Source organism: Coptis chinensis, chromosome 3 (assembly GCF_015680905.1).
Source record: "Coptis chinensis isolate HL-2020 chromosome 3, ASM1568090v1, whole genome shotgun sequence".
NCBI lineage: Eukaryota > Viridiplantae > Streptophyta > Magnoliopsida > Ranunculales > Ranunculaceae > Coptis > Coptis chinensis.
The window spans coordinates 88,092,947-88,114,568 of NC_141458.1; the positions used below are offsets into that span (position 1 = coordinate 88,092,947).

At 33.7% G+C, this 21,622-nt stretch overlaps 2 protein-coding genes across 2 annotated transcripts; both read right to left on the reverse strand.

Annotated features, from left to right (window-relative positions):
- Positions 1-1,210: 1,210 nt before the first annotated feature.
- On the reverse strand, positions 1,211-1,681 carry LOC147511434 (uncharacterized). Its single transcript, XM_086598458.1, has one exon. The coding sequence runs from the start codon at positions 1,679-1,681 to the stop codon at positions 1,211-1,213; it is 471 nt and encodes a 156-aa protein (XP_086454584.1).
- Positions 1,682-9,217: 7,536 nt separating this feature from the next.
- LOC147511435 (DNA-directed RNA polymerase subunit beta) lies at positions 9,218-14,308 on the reverse strand. The gene is made up of 4 exons (XM_086603142.1): positions 13,919-14,308; positions 13,368-13,812; positions 13,120-13,235; positions 9,218-9,809 (listed from the first exon to the last, which is right to left on the reverse strand). Exons 1-4 carry the CDS (start codon positions 14,223-14,225, stop codon positions 9,388-9,390), a joined length of 1,290 nt encoding a protein of 429 aa, XP_086459268.1. The 5' UTR covers positions 14,226-14,308; the 3' UTR covers positions 9,218-9,387.
- Positions 14,309-21,622: the final 7,314 nt, after the last annotated feature.

Sequence of the window (21,622 nt, forward strand, 5' to 3'; positions counted from 1 at the left end):
TACGTGTGTCTCTTCATGGAAACTTTGGCAGCTAAGGGACAAATGCCACTTGCAGTAGAAAAGGAAGCTATGCATCGCGATTGGGCGTCCAAGGCATACAAAATTTTGTCTGACAAACCATGTTAGGTGTCAAAACATTAATGCAACATGAATGTTGCACTGTTAACTCGTAGTTATTTTGGTCTTGTTGTTAGCTAGTTAGTATTGTAGTTATTCGGGCCGTGGCTATAGGGTCCTCTGTCTGCACATTTTATGTAAAATTTCTTATTAGTGCTATCAGTTTGATGTTACTCTTGTACCACTGGCACATTGCAAGTCTTTAATACACAAGAGCTTCTACCTTTAAAGGTTCTATCTTTTGTTGCTCTTGTAAATTTGTTACGGCATTTTCAGTTATATTAATTTGTCCCTAACTGTTGTAAGATATAGTGAATAATCTTCTATTATGAATCATGTGTATCTATTGTAAGATATTGTCTTTGGAATCATGTACTCATAATCAGGTGGTGGCTTGTTCTTAAATGTTAGTATCCTATGTATGTTCATGTTGAATGCCTTATCAGCTAGTTGCTTCCTAAATTCCAAGTTTCTAACAAATGGGTTTAGCTTTGTCTGCATTATTAGTACATGATTCCAAAGACAAAAACACCCAGTTTAAAAGGAAGCATCAAACTATGTAGTTGTAGTACATAGCATGACACCTGTAAAATGGAGAAGTCTCCTTTAAAAGAGATGGGTTCAGTAAGTCTCACGCATTACAACATGAATGTTGCACTCTCAATTACGACTGCAACAGACTGCAACATGAATGTTGCACTCTCAATTACAACTGCAACATGAATGTTGCACTCTCAATTCCGATTGCAACAGACTACAACATGAATGTTGTACTCTCAATTACAACTGCAACATGAATGTTGCACTCTCAATTACGACTGCAACAGACTGTAACATGAATGTTGCACTATCAATTACGACTGCAACAACAGATTACAACATGAATCATTTTACAGACTATAAATTTCATTATAATAAATGAAAAATAAAACAAACTGACTAGCAAACAATCTCAAATGAGTATCAACATTCCATAAAAGTATACAATGAGTATCAATTTCTCATTAATAAATGTCAGAAGACCAAACTTAAAATCTCAATTAAGATAACTAAAAACATATGGTTTGTTGAGAACATCAAAACTGATCACAGACTAACGAATCACACCGGTGCTTTCGATTCTTTTCTTCTTGGGTCTACCAGGACCAATCTTCGGACTACATGGATAAACCGCAGGAGAATCAAGCATACGTCTTGGCATAGAACCATTCAGAACTGGCTTGATAGAATGTGAGTAACATTGCCTGAACGCAATCACCGTATATCCTTCATCAATGTAGCCATAAAAGGAATCACCCTTACTACTAATACAGGCGATAGCATGTATGCAAGGAAAATTGTCGATTCGCCAATAGTTACAAGTACATGTTCTATTAATCAAATCAATTGAATGAATAATGTCGCTATGAACTAGAAACTGATTTTCATTGGATCTAACCACCCTTAAAGTCCTTGCAGCTTCAACCTTGCTAGCCAGTACTATATCCATTTTTGGACATAAAACTGAATTCCATTTCATAGACTCCTCCAATCTGTTCCAACTCATTTCCATCATCTTTTCCATGATTCCAAAAAGCATAGGAGTAATAGGCAGGAAGCGTTCCTTAGTGATCCATGCATTGAAATATTAAGCTAGTGTCCATGCATTGAAATATTAAGCTAGTGTCGAGCACGTGTCACCGTATCTAGCACCGTGGAAGTATGCATTTGCCTAATTTTCCAATCTAATATCTATAAAAAAACCTTTGTGATAAGAGAATAAATGTACATGTAAAAATAGGTTGTTTAACATGCTAAAATCATTCTTAATCAATAATAATAACACTCTCTAAAACAGTTGTTATATGGGAGTAATCATTTTTTATCCACTCGATCTTGTTGTACGTACTTGATACGAATTTTGAATGAACTACTATTCACTAATGAAAAAGTAATATGAGGCTAAGAAAACAGTAAACTAAGATGTCAAAACAGTAGATTTAAATGAGAGAAACATATAGAGAGAGGTAATCCGCCACGCAATTTGATTGACCATTAGGTTGATTATCGAATTGCATATTGATCCCTAGTGAACACCAAGTCGTCTCGGATCAAGGTTTCACTAGCTTGAGAGTTTAGCTCCACCACAATTCTCTTTGGTGGTGGATATAAACTCTAGCTCTCTGTTATGAGCTTTATCTCTAGACACTCACAACGAAGAACTTGAAGTTCTTTATGCAACACAATAAATACTAATGGCTACTCATCCTCATGTGGCTTCATAAACCTCTTCTAATGGAGGTTTAGCTGCGATTCATTAGAATCATACTAACTAAAGATTGAATAGAAGACATAATTAAAAATACAATAATTTAATTGAAGAATTAAAAGCTTTTTATTGATGGGAATTAATGGTGGCTACACTACAACTAATTAATTAATTAAACCTAAACTAAACTAAATAGGGAGAGAAAGAGAACCCTAATTACAACTAAACTAATGGGGAGGAAGGAGATAATAAGTTTAGCCTTAACCCTCTTTATATAGGAGAGAGTTAGGGTTATATTTTCGTGCATGGGCCAAAAAGGAGGATTTTGGGCTTCTAATGTGAGCCCAAAGTCCATTACGTTAAGTCTAAAGAGGCCACAACTGCTAGAAATTACTTAAGTACCCTTTTTATCCACTTTTACAGTTCTAACTAGGGCAAGACTGGGTCCATTGGAAAGCTTATTCCGAGACGGTCGTTTTGAGATAAAATAGGCCTAATTATGAGGCCCGAGTCCAAAGATACACCCATTTGAAGTTCTATTGACTTTTCTATTCTTTTTCTATCCGAATTGATTTTGACTTCCCAGCTTTTACTGGGCTTGAAAAGGTTTTTTCTTCTTGATTTTTAGGCTTTAAACATAGAACTCTTCTAGCAATCATCTTGACTCGTTTTTAATGCAAAATGGCGTCTTTAAGTACATAAATAGCTTCAAGACCTAAAATATACAAAAACACGTAAACAATACTAACTCTTATTTATTATAAACATAATTGGCCTAAATATAATACTATTAAGGGGTTTAAACTACACTTTTGGGTGCTTATCACTTTGCACAGGAAGACCGCCATGTTTCTTCAACTTTTCAACACAATTCAAAAATTCATGATGAGAAGCTATATAAGCACAATCAGAAAATAGCTTCACAACATATTTTCTCAACTTATTATCTTTCCGTATAGCATAACCAACATGGTTCTTCAAGTGCCAAAGACAATACGAGTGAAATGACCCCGGAAACACAATTGGAATATTTTTAGCCAGTCCAACATGTCGATCACTCAAAAATGTCAAAATTCTATCACTTGAAATAACAAGTTTCAATTGTTCTAGGAACCAAAACCAATTTCCATTAGTTTCACTAACCACTATAGCAATGACCAACGGAAAAATCCCTTCAAGAATAACCAAAATAGAAAAGAAAAATAAAAATGGTTAGTCTCATATGTATTAACAAACATTATTTCTAGGTAAGCTTTTCAATAACAATATAATACTATTTCATGTTTATATAGATAACAAATAATCAATGCATTCTAAATGATATAATACGTTACCTTGATTTCCATTTTTGACAATTTGCAGCTAACAAATATCCCTTTTGCTTATTTTTCAAAAAAGTATCATCTAAGTACACTATACGACGACAATGGTTAAAACCATAAATGGAAGCCTCAAAGCATATGAACATTCTTTCAAACTTTTTCGTAGAGTCAATATCCAGAATAACGCGACTTCCAGGATTACTTTTTACGATTGCATTCTTCAACCATTTCAACTGGTGAAAACACAGTCCATATATACCATGAATCTCCTCCAAAGCCATCTTTTTAGCCGTGAACGCATAGTAATATGTAATGTCAACCCGTGAGTCGGTCTTCAACGTAGTCATCAAATCTCTTGGCTTTACCAAAGGCATACCGCGCACAATCTCTAAAATAAGATTTTCCACTAGCTTGCTCGACATCAAACAACTATTAACATATTTGCAGACGAATCCACAAGAGTGCTCATAATGCATAATTTTTATATCAAAAGAGTCAAACTCAAAAACTGCATGTACACGTCACGAACAACCAGTACTCTCCTTTGCAGCACAATAAACCGTAATTCTCCTCGGATCATTTTTTGAAAACTGATATTTGTACCCAGTCTCAATAGAATACTACAATACTTTAAGATGAAAATCATTAATATCAACAAATGTTTGACTAATATGTTTGAGATTAAAAACCCATAATCTACTCCTCTATTCTTTAATAGGCACTATTTCATTACCAGTCCCACTACCAGAAGCACAAGAGCTACTATAAGAATTAGAAGAATTATCACTAGATGTACTACTCTCACCTACTCCATAAAAACACAACATACTAGCAAGTTTCAAAGAGACATCAATGCTAACTATAGAGATGCCCTTTGAAAAGCTATAGCACGCTAAAGATTGAAGCTCTGCATCATTTTCTATATCAAATGACTTTCCATCGTGAGTGAAAGAAATATCAAAGCATGATGGATTTAACTCAGGCCAATTTGTCGAAATCTCATTTCTGAAATCGATAATGGAAGAAGAGGGACCAATACGACTTGCGAGAGTCAAATTTTTGTAGGATATAACTCCAAGCACAGTAAAATCCATTGTACAACACAAAAATTCTTTCACTCGAGTTAAATCACGATATGAGAAATCACCATCCCTAATTTCTTTCTAAATTCAAGATGATAAAAGCCTAAATTGAGAAAGAAATAAACTGGGTAACAAATTTTATATAAAAAGGGTATATATGATATTTTGAAAAAGCAAATAAGGTACAACTGGTTTTTTCTTGCAACTTACTGAAAATGAAACCTTTATTTCACACTTTTAAAAATCGGGTGGGTTTTAGACGTAATTCATAAAGTCAACAGGTTTTTGGCTAATAAAGACCGGAATCAGGGTTTTAAACCTTGTTTTATGAAAAAAAACTAAACCATATAGAACTGGAACCGAATGGTTTTTTAAACAAAATAACCGGAATAGAACCGAACGTTATCGTACTTTTAACATAAAAAATATTGAAAGAAAGAATATAAAAACTCAAAACGTTCATTTATATATTACTAAATTTTATTTATTAGTATAATATGTAGTTTTCATAGTATTTAATGTTATAAATAATATAAAAATATAGTTTACAACCTGAAATACTTGAAATATATGATTTTATTTAACTTATTATTAAAGGATGATCTTGGACACATCCATAAAAACACTTACTTATTATTGAAGCCGATGAATATTGGCATCTAATAGTGTTTAAGGCAAAGTCTCACCCAAGATGAATATTTGATGCACCCACAACACATTTTATGAGTTTGCATGGGGCCACGAAAACTCACGGTCGGCCTGGTGGACCTCTTAGTAAATTGACATAATTTGACCTCATGTTTTGTTTTGCTTTTTTTTTTTGGTTTTTTTTCCCAATATCTAAATCTCATCACGCTGGTCACAGTGAACGAAGAAGATGACGGAGACTTTAGTAGTTTTATACTTTTATGAGCCAGAAGTTGCTTAAGCCTCGCTGAAAATAAAAGTTTAGTGCAGCACCACATTAAAGGAGTTTGCTCGGGCGCGCGCACCAAAAACATTTGGCCGGCCTAGTTAACATCATAGTACAAAATATCCCGATATATCGTGATATTTGGGGATATCTATCCATATTTCAGAAAAAGATATTTAAATATCACGATATGTTTAGAGATATATACGATTGCAAATATCAATTATATTTCGATAATATTTGCGATATTTGTGATATTTTGCGATATTTTGTGATATTTGGCGATATTTTGTATATATAACAATTTTATTTAATATTTATCATTATATTTCAAATAAATATAAATAATGTATCATGATATATCAAAAAATATCCACAATATTCACGATATTTGTCGATATTTTGGATATATCCACGATATTTGCATGTGAAATAATGTCAAATATCCCCAAAAAGAGGGATATATCCACGATACATATCCAGAAATTGAATATCGATAAATACCCATATCCTGATATTTTGTACTATAGTTAACATTATGACAGCTTGATTAACGTGTTTAGTTGGATTACTATTTGTTTTAAAATATTTAAAAAAAAACACATGGATTACTACTTGTCTAGTTGACAAGTCTAGTTGACAACTTGTCTGAGACTTTAAACCGTTTTACTTAGGGCCATTTGTTTTTGCTTCTTATAATATGTGGTCCAGTGATTTTAGACATTTTTTTTGTTTGATTTTTGTCTCTTATAAAAGGTATTCTACTAAAATTGTCTTATAAGAGGCTCAAATTCTATAAGTACTAAAATTGGATCTACTTTAATTCTATAAGTCTTATAACTTGAAAAATGACTCAAATACCTCCGTCTATATATCCCTAGCCTCATTTTTCTTCTTTCCTTTTCATTATCTTATTCTCCAAATAACTCTATTACCCTAGCCACCACCGGCTACCACCACCACCACCACCACCATCATCACCTCTACCACCACTACCACCGTACTATTAAAACTATCACTACCACTATTACCGTGCTATTAAAACCACCACCACTTCTACTATTACCACCACCACCACCACCATCACTACTACCGTGCTATTAAGACTAATATCATCACCTCCACTACCACCGTACTATTAAGACTATCACCACCACTACTACCGTGCTATTAAGACATTCACCACTTCTACTACCACCACCACCACCGTGCTATTAAGACCACTACCACCACCGCCAATTAAGGTAGTTTTCTAAAATCGATATTCTAATTATTAAAATTGATTTGAAATCGAAAATCAAACTATACGTTTGTTTCAAATTAATCTATTCTAGTTAAATGTGATGTAAAATAGGATTATATTTGTCAAATAACCATCTATAAGATGTCATGTATTTGTTTTTTCTATTTTTACAAGTATTTATAAGATGAACTTAAAATAAAAAACAAACTACTTTATAAAACCCTCTCATAATACATGGTCTTATAAGAATCTCTTATAATTTAACCCAAAAAAACAAATATCCTCTTAAAGTCTTAAAGAAAGTCAAGACTTTTTGTCGTTTTAACGTTGATCAAAATCTAGTGTACTGCCACGGTGCCACGGTGGTCACTGCCTCACTGGTCACAGGGAAACAGATGATAGAGTGAATTTAAGTAGTTTTATATAGCTAAGCTGTTGGCCATAAAGTATGCTTATGCATGCCTAGGCGAAGATGAACTTTTGGTGAGCGTCATATTTTAGAGTTTGATTGGGCCAAATGGCCAATGGGCCATCAATAATTCACAGAAGAGATGGGCCTTGTTGCTGGTTAGATTACTTATCATGATTTTTAAATCATTCCAAAGCAAGGTCCAAAATATTGTCGAGATTTTTTAGATATCATTAATATATCTTGTTTTTTGGGTATACGAAATATAAATATTTGATATATCTCTACCGAATATTGAATCTTGTTTTTGTCGATATATATCATAATTTTTGATATATCAATATATATCAATTGATATATACGATATAAATTGTTGACTTTGACCGATTTTTATTAATATATTAACGATATTTCTAATATAATCGACAATATTTTTAATATAATCGACAATATTTTTAATGTTTTTCGATATATCGACATACAAAATAAAATTTTGACTTGTCAATAAAAAATATTTCGTTTTTGGGTACACAATATATTGTCCGAATTCGATATTTGGTCTTTGTTTCACAGCAATATATCAATTTAGTTGTTTGTCAAATCATTACCAAACATGTCTCAGAAGACAATCATCAAGACATCAACTAACAATATTCGCCTTAAAATCCTTAAATACATAGCTTGAGAAATTACAAATTCTAAAATTCCATAGAACACCGAAAGAGCTTGGGAACAAATCTTAGGTCCTAACCTTAAGCCATTAAAAAATTAAAGTGCAAAATCACAGGTAATCAAAGATTTACCAAAACCAAAAGGCAGTATATTGAAGTGGATAATTGCCTGCATAATATTTCACAGGCCAACTAATCTGCCAAGATATTAGATCTCACAGAATTTGAGAACATACATAATGCTCTTAGTTGAGCATGGGAGCTTGAGGTTCTGCAAATATTGAACACACATGCCTGTTGCTTTCGAAACCAATTTTTTTTTCGAAACCAAGCTCTTTTATTATATACATTGGGTTACAAAATATCAAAGATTGATGAAAAGGATTTCTTCATGGTGGTATGCTTACAGACTTACGATTACCCAAAAAAAAATGCTTACAGACTTACAGTACAAAGTGCACGAAATATTGCCGTATATATAAAAGTCCGTCGAGTAGGTACTGATACTTTGTATTGTCAGTATTATCGTCATGCCTAGACCTTCAGCCTTGTGGTGTTGCCATATCGGTATATAAACTTTGGGTATGAAACTATGAATGTGTGAGGAAGAGACCGAGAGAACACCGAAACTGGGTAAACTTCAGTACACAATATTTTGAAAACCTCAGTCATTTTGTCAAACTTGATAAAAAAAAATCAGTCATCAACATTTCGTTCTCTGTGATTACCAAATCACCACCGCCTTCAGATGCTACCCATCTAATCGAGGTTTCAGAAACACACCTCGTTGTTTCAGTGTTCTAGCAATCGATATTTTTATCTCTACACCTAACAGGTGCATGTTGTCCAACATAGCCCAATTTATGGTGACAGGATATTAATTAGGAGTCTGTAAATATCAAATTTTTGTTCTTCAAGCCCAATTTCCAGTGAAGCTTCAGACCTTAAATCCTTCTGTCGTTCCTTTCTGGCTGAGCGACTGATGTTCTGTTCTATTCTGTTCCCAAATTTGTTTCAAAAGCAGCAAAGATTTCTCGTGGGCAGCATGATAGAAGAAAACTGAAACAATTCAGTCATGATGTTTAGGGCTTCAGGACGTTCACTTTATTGTCAGTATAATCCTCATGCCTAGACCTTGAAGTCCTGTACATAGCCCAAAATATTTACGGGAGCCAAGCACTGGAGACATTCCAAACATTTTCTAAAGCCTAGTGACAAAAAATTAAATCCATTGAGGTAAAACAACTCATGTACAGTGTTTAAGTGTATTTTCAAGGCTGAGGAAATAAGAATGCAGTGCATCAGTATACCTATTACAAATGAAAACATCTCCAATCTACTCTCAACACGTTTTTTCCTCACTGAGTTCTATCCCAACACATTTAAGAACTAGATTTCGATACTTGAAGATACACCATCTGTGTGTATCCATTGAATACAGAAGTCTCGAGGCTACCTAAACCAAGTCTCTGAAACAAACCAAACCTCCCATCTTCTACAATTGGACTCGATACACGGGCTGGATCATATCTTGTCTGATGAGTGAGAGAAGGACCAGCTACTGGAGGCAGCTCCCAGTAGACATCTAGCACTGACTCCACAAACCTACTGTTCTGGAAATGTTCATTATATGAAATTGCTTTATTACTGTGGTTAAAATCATCTCGCATCTGCCCCTTAACACCCCACCACGCTTCCCCTTCTCCACATAGTTCTCCAATGTCCACGGCCTTCTCCCAGAACATCCTCCTCTTCGTCCTTATCCGAGCTTCATCACCATCCTTAAAGCAACTATGTCCACCACCTGGACAAAATATACACACCCCACACCCGCAAATGTTATAAAGCAACTCAACACCAAGTGCAGTTATAAATACTGACAATAACAATATGTTGAAGCCAAATCCATATTTCATTGAAGAAACGATGACTAATATCTAATTTCATATTCCATATCTAATTTCCTGAAACATCACAAGTCAATTTAGATGGTCAGCATATCTTGCATCTCTCATTTATCAAAGAGGAACAAAATTTGTCTTCCAGTCAAGGTTTCTGATCTAATATAAATGAAATTGCATGTCCTTAATTGCTAAATTAAGGTACCTCAAATTGCAGCCGAGGCAGGGCCTTCCAGTTAAAGGAGAAATAAGAATAGTATCTACTGACTTACTAACTATTTATTCTTAGTGCTTGGAAAAGTAACAAAGGGCAACTTTATATTATCCACCATTAGCGACCAAATTTCTATATTAGCTAGCGACAAACCCTCTGTTGCATGGGTACTTCATATTTTGTGTTGTGTCCCGTGTCGGCGTGTCTGACACCAACCAATGACCCAGATTCGACACTGACACTTCTAGATGAAAAGGTGGAGGATATTGTACATTTGTACCTTAAATATACCTTTAGTAAGATATGACCCAATGACTTAAATAACATTTCAATTAAGACCCTGTAACTGAAAATTTTCACATATAAGTTATGTATAACCTTCTTGTCAAATATTTTTTTTAACAAAAAAAATAAAAATATGCCGTGTCCAAATCTCCTTACCGGTGTCTAAATTGGAGACTCATACCCGTACCAATGCAACACACAAACCCCACTGACTCCTATCCAATTCTTTTATGGTGAATGCAGATGGATCAGTGGGGAATGAAGGATCAGGTATTGGAGATCTTGTAAGGGAAGCATGGGGTGTAACAGTTGCTTTTACGGGCAGAAACACAGACAAATCAGTCCTTTACCAAGAGATACTGGCTATACAAATAGCACTTCAAGGTTGTCTCAACTATATCTTAAGAAGGTGGAAGTGGAATCTGACTCTATGCGTGCTATTCAAGCTATCACCAGAGTGAACAGTGGATAAACCAACATGCTACTGATACAATGTCCTAGTAGCTCTTGAACAGTTGATCCTTTCATTTGAATATTTGGACTTTAAATATGTTTACAGGGAATCCAATAGGGGTGCAGATTTCTTGGCTTCTCTATATATGAGTAGTCCTAGTATAGTAGAGAATTTTGTAAGTTTCTTCTATCCTCCTCTAGATGCTAAACTCAGTCAAATTGTAATGGAGGATAGACGAGATGATGTACTTTAGAAGTATTCAATATAAAGCAAGGGATGCTATGATCCCACCTTAATAATAATAATAATAATAATAGTAATAAAATCTTGCAAGAGCTACTACATCTTCTTGTACCAAATTACAAAATAGTCAAGAACAATGCTTCCTTTTGCTACCACATAGATCAAGGTCGAATGAAGAAACTCTTATGTTCCACTTTCTTAATATATAATTTGAAAGAGCTGTTGCTGCCAAGTAGGAGCCTATTCCAATTCTTGGTTTGTATGCCACAACCTCTATACATATAAAAGGTTTTAAAGGGAAAAAAAAAGTTGGAGCATTGCAAATTCCAAATCCTAAAACACCACAAGGCTGTTCACAGCTTGTTTCCCCCACAACATCCTAAAAGATATTCCAGATTTCAACAACTTGATTTGTTCCTTTTCTGTTGTCAACCATCAACTCCATTTGAGGTTCGACTACTTAAATGTTTAAATGCTTTTGCGAAAAATAATACCCACTTTTTTTTTCTCCCCTTGTACAACGAAAGTTAACCTAGTTGAATCCAGAAAAAATATGTAATAAGTGGCAATAAAGTGAGTACAGCGATGCATCTATGCTCCAAATCTGACACGTAAACCTTTACTAAAACTCAAAACGAGTTGGCCACCAATCCCACAGGCACTTCGATATCATCTCAGGGTGCCACAGAAGCAACATTCCAAACCATATGTTTTCATGTCTCTTCCATCAATAACACATCCGTGATTGTTAGTAACAACATTTGCTTTTATAGCTATCAATCTCTCTCATTTCCAATCCTTCTCTTTTTCTCTTTATTGATACAACTATTACTAGAAATAACCCATAAACCCCTGCCCTGGGTCCCAAGACCTCAGGCCCAGTTTCTCAATGCTTGACCACTGGGACACTAAACACCTTGATTAGTTAGACTTTGCTATCCCTAGCCTGGGTCCCAAGACCTAAGGCCCAGTCCCTCAATGCTTGACCACTGGGACACTAAACACCTTCATTAGTTAGACTTTGCTATCGACCAAGTACTTGGCAACAAAAGAAGTAGAAGACACTATGAGTATTATCAGTTTATATTAAGTGTATGGCTTTAGAAAATTTAAAAAAACTTACTATTGTAAACGGTAATAATTTTTCGATTTTAATTTTCTAAACATATATTTTCATATAGATTCATATTTATATTCTATATGACACCAAAGCCACCATGAAAAAGGACAAAGCATAAGAATATGATTAAAAAATTCTCCACCTTTGAAAATCGGAAGCTGAATTGTCTCCTTGACATGTCTCTACCTGAGATGTCTATTGACATGTATTTACCTAACTATCTGAACACCAAACAAAAGAGGAAACCTTGAATGGAGCTTCAGACACCCAAACAGAAAGTTTATCTTTCATACTTTTTAAGTCAAATAGATATGGAATACAATGACAACTTCACAAGTGGGCATTTATCAAATATCAATATAGTACAAATCAATCTGTTGTATTTAATTTATAAAATATAAATTAGGACTTGCATATATATAGTTAAAACTAAATAAATATTGCTTTATCAAAAGTAGTATATATGTCTTTACTCAGGGATCCGAATCATTCACTCAGGTGTGATCTCCCATGAGTTGTGAAAGAAGATATTGGTCCATGATACCCAAAAGATATATTTTGTCAAAATATGGCTGCTTGCATTGTATGGATGTATGCCTGCTAATTCCTACCAAATCTCTACACAGATACTGCATCCTTTACATTTTGGTTCATCTAAGAATAGATATTGCCAATTGTATCACGAATTGGTCAGACAAATCACAGCAGGTAAAGCTTAGAGGATCTTATCAATAAGTTGATACTGTCTCTCCCTCATTTGTATGTTTATATCTACTCTTTCAAAAAGCTATTTTGCACCTTTCAACTTTCTTTACTTTTTCATTGACTAGATTCAATTTCCTCAATGAAATAAACGGAAAAATCAATTGTAATCATCAAGTCAAGAAAAGTGTTTACCTCTTACATAGAACTGATCACACATTTGCCTGAAAGAATAGTGATCGCCAGTTCCAGTATCATAGTTGTCCTCAAAGACAAGATGCCTAAATCCAGCTTTTAGAGCTTGCTTCAATCTACCCATTAAAGTATAAACATGAATTAGTGGTTAGGAAGACAAACAATTTGAGTGGCTGGTAAAAACCTTTATGGAACTTATATAATGAAACTTGTAAATGCATATGAATTGTATGTGCAACAACACGTACCTTTTGAGTTCATTTTGATGATCATCAAAGAAGACAAGAACCAGACTCCTATCAGTTACCCCATGTTTCTTCATCATCCTCCCCCAATCAACACTACCAAAATCCACAAAGTCCTTGCCCGCAAAATAAGTACAATTCCCATCTACATAAGCAGCCCCCTTCTTCAAATACTTCTCCGGGTGTCTAGGCGAAAGCGAAACAATAGGTGTATTAGGCATAGCTTGTCGAAGTACCCAAGTCGAATGGCCCTTAAAAGCACCACTCTCAATCATCAACTCAGGTTTAATCCATCTAGTAATAAACCAAAGCCCAAAACTATGATCAAACCCCATCCCATACATATTATTCTTTATCGGCCGTGTTTCATAAACCGGTACAAACTCTTCTATCCCTTTAATCAAATCTTTCGTTGTCCATTCCACCGTTTTTCCGTGTTTCGATCTGCCTTTTACCAATGTATATAACAACAATTAACAAATCACACCAAGCCCATAATAAAAAAGTAGATCTAACATAAATGAAAATGAAAAAAATAAAAAAGAGACACTTACACCAAGGCACACCAAGTAGGCCAAACTCAGAATCAAGCCCATCGATGCCGAAGAAGTTAAAACGAGAGTGAATCAAACCAGTTGAAGAAACATCACAGACTATATTACGTGAGTGGATAGCGATGGAAGTAATGAGGAGAAAGAGGAAGAAGAAGAGACTTGGCCATAAGAAGTTGGTTTTAGTGAGTTGGTTTAAAAATCTTGTGGTTAATGAAAGGGTTTTTCTAGTTTTGGATTCATCGTCTACGTCTTCTTCTGAGTTTGCTTGGGTTGTTCTACTGCGTAAGGAGAGTACTCTTTCTAGCATTTTTTTTTTTTTTTTTGGAATTGAGAAATGAGTATGGGACTGAACAAGTGAATACAGTTATTTCAACTGTTTATTGATTGAGTTTGGCATTTATGCACTGCTTGTTTGTGTAGATATTTATTTAGATGTCGAACCGGCGGAATATCAAAGGATTGAAATATTGGGATTTTGAAAGTTTCAAATAAATTTAACACACACCACAATAATAGCAGTATCGAAATCAATAATAGCAGTATATCGAAATCGGAGAGAAAGAAGAAGAAGAGATGAGAGGACGGACATACCTGAAGCCAACCAACTTGGTTTTGTCCAAGATACCCCCTACGCCAAAATCATTCGCTCTGCTCACTCAATAAAGGAGTCCGTCAAGTCGTCAACTACTAATAATACAAAACTAGCTTCCGAACCCGTCCTACAAACGGGTATGAATGAAAGAGTTTTATTTATTTATTTATTTTTAATGACTTGGAAAAAATATTTGTAGTAATCCTTAACATGGCCATTATTTCTGCATTACTCTGTATGATGAGCTCGTGCTATTAGTAATTTTGTAATTAGCAAAAGACAAACACTATAGTTGTTGTTATAATTTAAATTGTTTGCTAAACAGGTTATTAATTAGATAGAATAATCTCAAATGCTTGTAAGTATCATTTTTTTTTTATATAATTCTGAAACTTCAAAATTGCCAAAGTGTTAACCTATAACATTTGGAAAGAAGCACCAACTTGTAATCAAGCATATTGATGAATCATTGCAACCCCTACCAAATTACATGTCCAAAAACTACATATAGATTCTGATCAAATGTAAAAAGACTAACATCATTTTAAATGTAGATCTATATTTGTCAAGACATTCTTGTTACTTATTCTATATCTATTATTCTCACCCTCCTGTGTGTTTTGAGGTTTAATTAAATTTTTTTGCTTCCATTTTCCAATTTTCTGTTAATTATTAAAGTTCACATAAAAAATCAAATCGTGGCTTCCGTTCTTATTACTTAAATGTAGAACTATATTTGTCAAGACTAATGTCATTTTAAATGTAGAACTATATTACTTATTCTCAAATCCTTGCCACTATAGGCCACGATTTCTAACTTCAAAGAGCTTTTCTTGAAACTTAATTCGTCAAACATCATTATTAAATATAAAATAATAGATAGTTAAGATATTCCGCATTTGAAATCAGCAATAACCCTTATCATTTGTGAATCCACAAACTGTAAGTTTTGGAAAGTAAAGGATTTAGGAAAGTTTTGTACAATCATACCTATAGAAGATCTCCAATTGCAAGTTTGCAATCCAAGCACCAACATTCATTGTTAGCACATCATAGTTAATCATGCCTCAAAGTGCTTACCTTAACTAACTAACTTTGGATTAGCTTCGATGTTTTTCCAAGTTGCCATGTACAATCTCTCAATATTCTTGCAACACATGGATTACCAATGTTTGAATAACCTACACAATTCAAAAACGTTGAGTAGCTAGAATGCCTCACAACTTCTTCATAGCAAATCATGAGAAAGATTGTTCTTAATCAGAAATGGTGTCGTCATTTAAACCTTGATCATAAGCAGTACTATATTTTACAAAGTCATAATTAGATACAATATAGTCAGTTGGTGTTAAAAAAGTTTCTTTTACCAATTTTAAAAGAAATTCACAAACAATTTATCTGTGCTAATTTGAAATACGCAACTTGCATTTTTTTGTCAGAACTACAACTATTAAAAGAGTAGTCATATAAAATTTCAAAAATTTGAGTAAAGAAAACTTATTGTTCATGGCGTCAAATATATCCATCTAGTTAACCTATTCCCACAAAATTAAGATCAATACACTGTATTCGGTACAACTTAATGGATTGCATACACATTATGCTCCTAAAATATTTAAGTTCACAGTTACAGTTATATTTCTAATTAGCACTCCCCTAATAGCACATCCCTCAGCTCGTATGTATATGTATATCATTAGTTGCTTTATTATCTCTACAATCACCGTCAGTATATATTCTCAATCATCTCGGCATACTTGGCATTGTCTCAAGCATACACGATTGCGTTGCCTCTTATGTATTCCTTTAAAAACCTCCTGCATCAAAAAGAAATGCTATGCATATTTTAATCATATCTATAAACCAATACATAGTTCAAACTTCAAACAACATAGCTTCCTTTAAAGCTCCACTCCCTTTGTACAAAAGAAAAGGGAAGGGAAAAAAAGTACTCTGTAGATAATGTTGTTGTTAGAATTAGACTTATTGGACACTATCTATTTTCTAAAAATATATAGTTGACATACCCATGTTGTTACAAACTTGTCAAAAAGTACATCAGGTATAAGCATGCAACAAAACATCTCCTATCCAAAACATAAAAACTAACCACGACATGAACTAAAAGCCATGGAGTACTTTGATCAGTCAATCACTTCTTTTTTATGAAAAGAACTGTCAATTATCCGGTGAATTCGTAAATTTTCTCCCTGGAAAAGCTCTCCTGACCTTCTCATGAAAACCCAAAATCCTTTGGTAGATCCTTCCTTTTTTGAAATAAATTTTTTGTGCAGCAGAACTATGACATTAACATGTATATTTGAGGGTGCTAGACACTTCAAAGAGTGACTTAATCAATTCAAATACAATATGCAATCAATTGATAATAAAGCTACAAACTGGACCATGTCATGCCCAATTGAATCATATCATTTATGTTTGACATTTACAGATCATCCAATTCTATTTTTATTTTTTGTTTATTTTATTTTATTTCATAGTCGTCCAAAACGGAGACCATGAACTTGGACAAAGAATCCATTTGTCAACAAATTAAAGTTCTCTTGTTAATCTCTGGTCAAAATATCCATTGGACATATAATACATTTAGGCTTGAGAAAGATTAGGAGTATGTTATATGGATAGAATTTTATAAAGTAGTCTAATACTGACTAAGTTCCTTTGTGACATGAGCAATACATAATTCAGTCTACTATTGCTGGAGCACCCATTGTAAGGTGAAAATATATGATGGAAATATACATTACAATGAATGGAAATAAGTCATTAATGCACTTACTCCACCATGAAGATTGACCATCAGTTGAACAATTTGGGTTGAATAATCCAATTCCATCTACACCATGAAGTTTAAGCCTCTGAATTTTGTCAAGTAAAGAGAGTGCCACCATGAAGAACAAATTACACTCACAAAGATAAGGATAGAATCTATGGCAACATCAGGAAATTATAAATCATGATTCACATCGAATTTCAGCTTTAAAAAAAAAAGATCGGAAATGGGAAGGTTATTCACTTAAGCAATTAATCAATCAGTTATACAAATAGAGACACCAACCACTCCAAAATTTATTTCTCCTTTTGACAATATATAGTTATATGCATACACCACCATTAGGAAATTGTATATAGCTTTTTTTATTAACACATCTTCACTCCATAGCAAGTATCATGGAAGAGTTTTGAAAAATGACACGGTGTATTCAATTTGTATTAGCACTGCAAACTCGATCTATTGAAAGTATAACATCCTAATCAAATCGAGCTAAAATCAAATGTGAAGCACTGCCATATAATTTAGTTACACCGTTTTCTGATAGTCTAAACCCATCACTCAATCAAGTGTGAAACACTCAAATCAAATTGATAAATTAAATCCATTCAACACTCAACATTATTAATAAGGATTAGAAGCTTAATTTCAATACTAAATATCCAAAATGATAACGTCTAACACAACAATTAACAATTTGCTATACTGATTTTAAAAGAGGAATATCTAGTAAAGTCTACAGATGCTATAAGAGTTAAATAGCACTATTGACAATCAACAATAAACAAATTTCCAAGCATCAATAACATGTTTCAGTCCATAGTGACAATAGCATACACACAACGGAATCATTGTCACTCTAGTAGCATAATTATAAACAAATAGGTGTCTCAAGAAATATAATAAAGTGAAGAAGCTGCAAGTAGGGTTGTCAATGGGTTTCGATAACCCGATAACCGACCCGAACTAAACTGATAAAAAACGGTTTGGGTTTTGGAAATTTAGTTTGCCATCCACCGAACTGAAATTGAACCGAACCGATAATATTATATTTCATCTAAAACCGCTTATCGGTTTGATTTCGGATTTTCGAGAATCCGACCCAAACTGATCCATTGACATCCCTAGCTGCAAGAACCCAATTGATTTTCTTAGGTTCTTAAGGCAAAGGCTTAAGTCTGTAATATTTGACCAAATTCAAAATATATGCTATAGAACACAAAACGTTTCTCAAAGAAAGTTGCAATTGATTTGAACTTGACTACATTTCAACAAATAACTACTATTAACAAATTTCAACAGAGAATGAGAATGAAAAATGTTCAACAGAGAAGGAGAATCTAAAGAATTGTTTCAGCAAGTATGACGGGCCTTATCCAAGGGATTGGTTTTGCAGTGACACTCGAGTCCGCAAAATCGGGATTGTTAGAGTCCCAAATATAATGTCCACATTTAGCTACAAAGTTCAAAATGGAAATCTGGTTCACTAACTGGCCATAAAAATAGGAAGAACCAAAGATTGAGTTATATATTGTTCCTGAACTTGGAACTTGAATCAGACTACTTCTAGGCACAACATGACGCATTCGAATTAGAAAGCAACACTGAAAAGATTAAGATGACTTATGAGCACTTGATATGCATGCTAATGTGCCCATGGTGCAATAATCGACTTTCAAAAAGACTTTGTGAAGTGTGTTGCTCAGATTTCATAGTGTGAGATTAACAAATAAATTTCATACTTTTGATCCAAGCCCGAAAGTTAAATTCTAAAAGTATCTAGTTCCAAATGAATAGCTAAAGAAAGAAACTACACTAATCTCATCTCGTCTCCCGAAATGATTCAATAACAGTGTGCATTAATTTTTATAATACCTTTATACAAATCATTGGGCTTTCATCTTCTTGCTCTTTAAACAATAAGAAATGTACATCTAGTGTTGATCAACAGTGAATAGAGTTTTGATTTGAGGTGGGGAATCAATTAACGTAGGGTTTGGATTTGAGATAATAGAGTTTCATCTTGGTTTGAACAAGTAGGGTTTTTTTTTTTTTTTTTTACTTTTTAAGTTTTTAGTTGTGGGTTTTGTTGGGTTTCCATTTTGAGTTGGAGTAGTTTTTCTCTCGGCAAGTTTTTCTCATATTTTTTTCTCCTATTTTTTCTTAATCCCCCTGCTTGAAAAATATTGAGCATGCATGAGTATCCATTTTGCTGATCATAATATATTTATGAGTCAAATTTAATCATACCTTTAGATTGTCGGTTGACACTCAAATAATAGCATCTTAGTGGTTAGACAATCAGACATAAAACTGTAACTTATAAAACTTTAACAAATATACTCACCACTGCATTGCTACTTGGAATGATCTGGACCAAAATCTTACTGCTTGAGACCTATCTAAGCTTGAATATGCTCCTATCAATACCAATGGTGAAGTGTATCTCTAACGAATATTATTGTGACTGGAGGATTCACAAAGAACGCTCTGTGCTAGAAATGTGTATGTGTGTATTGATTGGTGATTGTCTTTTCTTAACAGTGGTGTATATATCCTTTAATTTTTTCCTTTTATTAAGGTAAAATTTAATACTCTCTCTAAGGGAGTTATACTGATAAACAAAATATCATATGGTTAATGTTTGGAAAACACTTGTTAGGTGGAAATCAAACATACATAGATATGTACTTGAATTAAACCCCATGTACTTTGACTCCTTCGGATATATGTGAGCACTTTTTTCTTGTGTCCAAATTAAATCTCAATTTCTTAGAATATATTGTCATAGCTTCTAAAGCTATGTCTTTGGGTTCCGATATAAAGCCAAACTCTACATTCTCCAAATAACAAAAAAGAAAAAAGAAAAAATGTTTGTTCAGGGAATGATCTACATTGCATAATAAGCATATCAATTGAAGAGTTGGACATGAAGGTCTCAACTGTGTAGTTAAGTATTTGTTCCTATTATAGCCACAACTGTCAAATCTCAAGTTGAATCTAAATCAGAGTGCAAAATATATTCCAAAGTGTTTACCACTAAAATCATACTAAACCCAATAGGTCAAATCCTATGGAAAACAAAAATATCAAATTGAGATATCAGTAAGTTAACATCAACCACACTCTATAGATTAATAAGAGTTGTATGATTACCTTTTGTTGAACAAATCATCTTTTCATCCTAAGAAACAAAGGCTCTGTTCCAGGTTCTTATTAAGTCATCCTTTAATAATCTTTCAAAAAAATTAACTGCATCACTAAGAATTACCCGAGGAAGAGTACTTGACGGGAAAAGAAATAATGTTTTCGTGTTAAGAATCTCAAAGAGAGAGGGTCTAAACTAAGAGAAATCATGTTTTCGTCTTTACTGGAGTCTCCCCTGTTTTTTCGTAATACCCCGTTTTAACTTTCGTGGGTCTATTTTTGAGGGGGTTTTTCTCCAACTTTTTCGGAATACCCCTAATTATTGAATTTGCCTCATTACTTAATACCCCAGCTAATGTGGACAACCACATCTAATTGAAACTCTCCTTGCAAATGCAATAAGGAGTGCATATCCAGTAGAAACAATGGAAAGTCAAAATAAAACAAAGCCAACTTACCATGGATGCATTTCTTACCACAAATAATTCGAAAGAACACTTCGAAATATGCAAGAATAGTGTTTAAGCCTAACCTGTGCCAATATATATGTGTTAACTTCTTTTAAAATATGAGGCATAAGTGTTGTTCTTAAATTTTTATGTAGCTTATATGATTGTGTCTTAGCTTATCCATGTTTCAGTGGTTACTTTAATAACTTCCACGTACATGATTGCATATGATAGCTAAAGCTCACTTTACAGCGTAGATGCAAACCTGTCTATTCCTAACTTGTTGAGGACATCCTACTGGAATAAAAATAGCATTACCAAGGTATTGCTCAAACGTCCAAGGTTCAACATCTACAAAAAGTAAGCATCCAGTATTAACTATGGCATTTTTCTGGGCTTGCCCTTGCAAAGATGCAATCACTTACCAAATTCATTTTCCAATTGCTTCTTATGCTTTTCGTCCAAGAAAAACGTTTGGTCATGAATAGGGTGGATAACTTGAAAAATTAACATCCAAGTTTATCAACGTATTATTTAACCAAAAAGTTGAAAATACTATGGTACTATGAATACTATCAATGATACTCATGGACTTGATTGAAAGATTGTCAATATGATGAAATTTTTTCCAATGCTTCTACAGAAACTCAACTAACTTTGGTACATCTTGACTCTGGAAAATATTCCAAATGGCACTCCCTTTGCCAACTTTAGCAGTGTCA

Bases quoted from the DNA above. Each gene is read 5' to 3' on its own strand.
- LOC147511434 (XM_086598458.1), bottom strand. From the start codon at position 1,681: ATGGAAAAGATGATGGAAATGAGTTGGAACAGATTGGAGGAGTCTATG.
- LOC147511435 (XM_086603142.1), bottom strand. From the start codon at position 14,225: ATGCTAGAAAGAGTACTCTCCTTACGCAGTAGAACAACCCAAGCAAAC. The intron at 13,813-13,918 runs GTAAGTGTCTCT...CATTGGTAAAAG, and splicing joins CCTACTTGGTGTGCCTTGGT to GCAGATCGAAACACGGAAAA. The intron at 9,810-13,119 runs GTAAACACTTTT...TATTTTGTCCAG, and splicing joins TGATCAGTTCTATGTAAGAG to GTGGTGGACATAGTTGCTTT.